The sequence below is a fragment of the Cynoglossus semilaevis genome, chromosome 1 (genome assembly GCF_000523025.1).
Source record: "Cynoglossus semilaevis isolate Cse_v1.0 chromosome 1, Cse_v1.0, whole genome shotgun sequence".
In the NCBI taxonomy this organism is placed as follows: Eukaryota; Metazoa; Chordata; class Actinopteri; order Pleuronectiformes; family Cynoglossidae; genus Cynoglossus; species Cynoglossus semilaevis.
This window is the reverse complement of record NC_024307.1, coordinates 11005971-11012155: the sequence shown is the minus strand read 5'-3', so window position 1 is coordinate 11012155 and position 6185 is coordinate 11005971. Positions and strand designations below refer to the sequence as shown.

Below are 6185 nucleotides of genomic sequence, written 5' to 3'. Positions count from 1 at the left end.
TGTGTGTGTGTGTGTGTGTGTGTGTGTGTGTCCAGGCCTGTGGCTGTCCTCTGTACTGGAAGGCCCCCATGTTCTACTCAGCAGGTGGGGAGAGGACGGGCTTCGTCTCCGTTCACTCCTTTATCGCGACCTGGAGGAAGTGAGTTCAGACGTGATGTCACCTGACGTCACTTCATTATAATGTCCTCTAGTATTAGGTGTACTCTACTGCACGTACAAGGTGTACTATATACATCAAGTACTCTATCCTGTTCTAGTCTGTTGTGTTCTTGGCCTGCAGGTTGTTGCACAGTTGCCATGACGATGCGTCCAGGTTTATTTACCTGTTGGCCAAACCTGGTCTGAGTTACCTGGAGCAGGAAGACTTCATCCCTCTGCTGCAGGTACCTGGTTCATCAGCTCCACTGTTCAGATACTCAGTCTGGTCAGATTCTAAACTAATACTGTCCTCTCTGTCCACGTCCATGTTCTGTAGGACATCGTGGACACACACCCTGGACTCACCTTCCTGAAGGACGCTCCTGAATTCCATTCCCGCTACATCACAACAGTAAGTGAAGTTTGAGTCAGAAGAGTTTGGACAAGGTTAAAGGTTAAGGTCATATGATGATACGATTTGTCAAATAATGTCAGATTTAGGACTTGTTTCTTCTGAGGTTTCAGCACTTTTGACCTTTTATTCCTTTGTTTCTGTTAAATTAAGTTATCTTTTGCTCTAATTTGGTTAATTTTTTCTTGCTAACCTTTATTAATTTGTCGTTTGTCTTTAGTCTTAAATTTTTAAAATTATTGTATATTCCACATTCCCCATTTAACTTTAAGTTAGCTTTATGCTAACGTCCATCTCTGTTTGCGTGGATAACGTTAGGTTGTGTGTAGTTTCTCGTACTGACAGGGCAGCTGTTTGTATTTGTTTACGTTTGTTACGTTTTGTTATGTAGTGGCTCTTTTTTTCCATCTTTGGTGAAGGCTAACTGTAACGTCTGTGGCGGCTAACGCGTTTCTCTACTTTGATCTAACTTTAAGCACGTTCTAGGCTAACTTTTAGCCTCCTGAATCTTCATTGTAGAGGACCTTTGAAAAGCATGTAATTTTAAATGTACTTCAGACGGGTACAACTCTGAACGTGTTGTAAGAAACCTTCTTGGATCGTTTTCTCTCAGGTGATCCAGAGAATATTCTACATCGTGAACCGTTCGTGGACCGGTCGCATCACCATGATGGAGCTGCGCAGAAGCAACTTCCTGCAGACCCTGGCTCTGCTGGAGGAGGAGGACGACATCAACCAGATCACCGACTACTTCTCCTACGAGCACTTCTACGTCATCTACTGCAAGTTCTGGGAGCTGGACACCGACCATGACCTGTACATCGACCCTAAAGACCTGTCCAGATACAATGACCACGGTAAAGAACCACTGGTGGAAGAAAACCAAATGTAGAAACTGCAGGTTCCGTCTATCTGTTGTTATTATTGACATGATGAATAAGTTATTATAGTTAAGTTAGTTATTTTTATTCAGTGTTTAATTCTTCCTGTGTGTTCATATCAAAAATGTAAAATCCAGAATCAGAAACAGACCAACGTTTGGGTCTGGTTCATCGGACCACCACGACTTGGCTCGGCTGCAGCAGCAGCTGTTTGTCCCTGACAGGACTCTGTTACTGCCTGATGTAAAATCCATTAAATTGTTAACTCTTCTGCCAACAGTGTGATTCAATGCAGTTCAACTGCTGCTCTGTTTCCAGGGTTGTTTAGAACAATATGCGTTTGTCTGTGTTTATGTGGACAGTCGTAACATCCGCCTGTGTCTCTCATTCTCTCTCTCTCTCTCTCTCTCTCTCTGCTTCGACAGCGTCCTCCAGCAGAATCATCGAGAGGTTGTTTTCAGGCGCCGTCACTCGGTTTGTGGAAACACATGCATAAACAAACATAGAGGAGCTGATGACTTCACCATCATGGTAACAACTAAAAACACTCCTGTTTGTCCTCCGTCCAGAGGCAGTGCTGTGCAGAGGGAGGGACGCATGAGCTACGCTGAGTTCGTCTGGTTCCTCATATCTGAGGAGGACAAGAAAAACCCCACCAGGTACCAGGCACGGCCTCAGCTGTCCTTTAGTCTCACCATTTTTGACTCCATTAATTGTACTTTTTAAACCTCCACTTCAGCATCGAGTATTGGTTCCGCTGCATGGACGTAGACGGTGACGGCGTCCTGTCCATGTTCGAGTTGGAGTTTTTCTACGAGGAACAGTGTGAGAGGATGGAAAGGATGGGCATCGAACCCCTGCCTTTCCAGGATCTGCTCTGTCAGATGTTGGATCTGGTCAAACCTGAGAGTCCAGGTTCGTTTTCCACTACTTTCTGACACTGGTTTAATGAAAGGCTAGGCCTCACCTGGCTGTTTTTCAATGCTGTTTCCTGCAGGCAAGATAACGCTGACCGACCTGAAGCGATGTCGGATGGCTCACATCTTCTTCGACACCTTCTTCAACCTGGAGAAATACCTCGACCATGAGCAGAGAGACCCGTTTGCTGTGCAAAAGGTCAGGGTGGTTCTCCAGACGATGTCGTAACACTGAGTGACTTGATTTGGGCTACTACTTGGGTTATATTTTTTTTTCTAAACTGACTGGTAGATTTTTTGGGGGGTTAAAAAATAAATTTTCTAAACTGACTCATAGATTTTTTGGGGTTTAAAAGATAAAACTAGTTCATGTCAGACTTTGTCAGAAATGTATTCCAATTAAGCACATTTTTATCAAAAAGCAAAATCGAACAGTTTTTAAACTTTAATAAATGTGGTTTGCGGAGTGAATTAGTGACAAGTGTCTACGGTTTTCACAGGTCAGTGACTGTTGAGCATCAACAGACCATATTATAGATAATCATGTCATACTTTGCCTTCATTATTGGGTTATTTAAAAAATACACAGATGGATGCATTCATGTTTTATTTAAAAAGTATTTTTACCAACATCTTCTAGACCCTGGTACTATACCTCCATGGGCCCGATAGGGGTCGCTGACCTCATGTTGAACACCTGTGCTTTAATGACATTGCGGGTCACAGTTAGCCATCACGTTGAGAGACTTCCATGTCCAGATGTTTTTGAAATTGTATTTCTTTATGTTGTTCATTGACGATAAAGAACCTTGTGTGGCGTCGTCTCTGATGTTGTGTTTGTGCGTTTGCTGCTGCAGGACATCGACAGTGAAGGTCCGGAACCATCTGACTGGGACAAGTACGCCTCAGAGGAGTACGAGATACTGGTGGCTGAGGAGACTGCAAATGAGCAGCTCCATGAAGGGTACAACACACACACACACACACACACACACACACACACACAAGAAGAAACACATTTGAAGTCGTGGACCTCACTGTGTCCATGTGACATCACTGCATTCATCCTGAAGCTCAGTGAAGAAGTGCAGACTTTTCTTTGTTTCATTTTCAGCTCTTTTGATGACGACTACGAGTCCGAGGAACTCCACGTCCCAGCAGAGATCGGGAATAAAATGGATAAACTGGTGATATCAGATTTGACTGCGTAAAAAAAAAAAACTAACATTAGTTGAAAATAACATAAATCCTGGATCCATCTGATCCTGGAAAACAGATGGAAAGCCAGTGAAAAATGGACGGAGAGAGAAAGAGAGAGAGAGAGAGAGAAGACGACGACGATGAAGAAGAAGAATATTGGGGAAGTAAAGGTGGCGCCTGACTTCCGTCCTCGGTCTCCTCCTCCTCCTCAGATGGAGCACGTTATTTTAAGTGTGTGTTTGAGAGAACGTGAACACGTACTGCTCTGTTCTGTGTTCTGATGAAGCGCAGCATTTCTAACCATACACAACGCAGCATCACTGCCTCGGGAGTTTTCTCCATCTGCCAGGAGAAAGTTAAAGATGGAGGACGCATGGGTCAAATAAGCTTTACAAAGGAAACCAGAGGAGACTGGAAATGTATTTCTACTGACAATCCTGCTGGAAGACAATCGCCTGTGCTCTCAGGTGTCGCTCTGGGACGCCAAAACAAAACAGATTCATCGTCAGCTGCTCAGATTATTCACCTCCAGACTGACACTGCCGTCAGAAACCGTCCCCAACACTGTGTTTCCAGTCCAGGAGTGTGAGCTGTTTGTGGCAGCGCCTCCGTGTGGCCAGCCAGTACTACTGCAAGTCATCAGCTGTCCAGCAAAACATTTTTGTTTTCCCAGTCCACGGGGGAGTACAGTTCACTGCACTGCTGAACTGAGCTATTCTTAGACAGGCATCACCAGAGTTCACTCTGCAGCAATTTCTGTAAAAACAAAAAAACAAAAACTGCAGATCAGCAGGATTCAGGCAGTGAGATTCAGTGACGATGCTGACAAACATATCAAACTCTCTGGTAGAGTTCCCCTCCCATAACATTTGTAACTCTACAAACATATATACATATATATATATATACATATACATATAAATGCTCACAACATTAGGGCTGTGAGTTGTCCCTGTATATCCACCTCCCACTCTCTGTACAGCACTCGCTCTTCACTTCCTGTTCTTTCTGTCAGTTTCAGTGCCAAGCTACATTTACACTCTGCCTGTTTTCTACAGTTTTGTTTTCCAAATGTGCACACACACACACACACACACACCCCATCACATCGTTATGTTGCCTAAAGTTTTCGTTTGTCCAGATTAGGACGAAGGTTTAATTCACGAGGGAACACTGTGAAACTGCAGCGCCTTTACTGATGCAGCGACGGAAAGATGAGCAGCCGCAACTGAAAGTTAACCAAAAATGCTAAACAACATCGTTTCTCCTAACAGCACAGTAAGAACCTCGGTAGTGCCCTCTACTGGATCATACACATCAGAATACAATGAGACACTTTTTCATTTTAACTCATGATTTAAAAAATAAAACCACCTAATAAAATAGCTAAATGAATTTAATGTGGAAATATATTTTAGCTTTCAAGGAGTAGTGTTAACAGAAAAGAGTCGATTGGACAAGAAATGGTTAAGTGTTAAACTACAGCAGAAGTTATTGCTGAGGTTATTCTAAAATTGGATTTATTGTCTTAAATATGCTTAAAAGAGTTAATGAGATGATCTTATTTTGATATTTATCCTTGAAGTATTACTTTTAAGAAACGATATTCCAGCTCATGTAAAAACCTGCCCTTCTGCCATGATCAGGTCCTGGACCAGATGTTGGACACAGCTTATCTGGGGGGGGGGGGGGGGGGGGGGGTGTTACTGGATTTTCCTCTGTTGTGAGATGTATTTATGTCCCAGTTTTCATCCAATCACAGAATCAGTGAAATAATGTTTTCTCATCATAAAAATGTGACATTAGTGAAGGAGATTTCACAATATCCTGTGTGGAACAGTAACCTCTGCTGTTTCAAAAATAAACCCCAGAAATGACTGTGGACACTTTCCATCTCAAATGCTTTCACTTAAAGAGAAAAACCTCCCCCTGACTCTGAGCTCCACGAGGAGCAGGAGGAGAAAACTCTGTCTGCTGACTTCATTGGTTTTTTTTTTCTGGGAGCAGGAGGTGAAATTCCATCATTTCTGATACTTGGACAGAACGTCAACCAGAGATAATATATTTCTATTTGTATTTACTTTCTTAATGTGTATGAACCACGTGTGTGAGCGTGTGTGTGTGAGTGTGTGTTCTGCATTGACGATAATGTGCATGTTTGCTTTATTAATTGCAGTTTACGTGACAGTTTGTCCTTACGCAAGCACTGGGCTACGTCCTCCACCTTAACCCTAACCCTCTGACCAAGTTTTTTAACATTTTAATCTTAATTTCTCACAAATTGAAAAGAATATTCTTCATATAATCCCCACATAATCCCACTGGATTGACATACTGATAGTAGATCAAATGTTAATGAACTAGAAAGAAAAGGTCAGATTAAAAGATCATCATTTATATTTTTATTTCTAATAACAAATACCGTCTTTTTGATAAAAATGAAACTCTTTTGAATCCTTGAATTTTCAACCTATTTCCTGTAATATAAAAAATGACCAGCAGATGATAACGTTGAGGAAAAAAACCCTGGTTAAATCATGCTGGACATAACTTGTGACCCATTGTTGGGCCACAGCCTCCAATTTGAGAACCACCAAACTTAAGATGTACTCTTAAATGTGCCTGACTCTATATGAA

At 42.3% G+C, this 6185-nt stretch overlaps 1 protein-coding gene across 1 annotated transcript in view; it reads left to right on the top strand.

The window, feature by feature from the left end:
* Positions 1–5393, top strand: part of LOC103378984 (protein phosphatase 2, regulatory subunit B'', alpha) — a 7954-nt gene extending 2561 nt beyond the window's left edge. Inside the window, exons 2-11 of the mRNA XM_025059897.1 lie at positions 24–139; positions 281–383; positions 476–550; positions 1164–1407; positions 1857–1905; positions 2001–2090; positions 2171–2346; positions 2429–2547; positions 3206–3312; positions 3463–5393. Of these exons, the coding sequence (XP_024915665.1) occupies positions 24–139; positions 281–383; positions 476–550; positions 1164–1407; positions 1857–1905; positions 2001–2090; positions 2171–2346; positions 2429–2547; positions 3206–3312; positions 3463–3559 (1176 nt within the window). The 3' untranslated portion in view covers positions 3560–5393. The remainder of the gene's footprint in view (positions 1–23; positions 140–280; positions 384–475; positions 551–1163; positions 1408–1856; positions 1906–2000; positions 2091–2170; positions 2347–2428; positions 2548–3205; positions 3313–3462) is intronic.
* Positions 5394–6185: the final 792 nt, after the last annotated feature.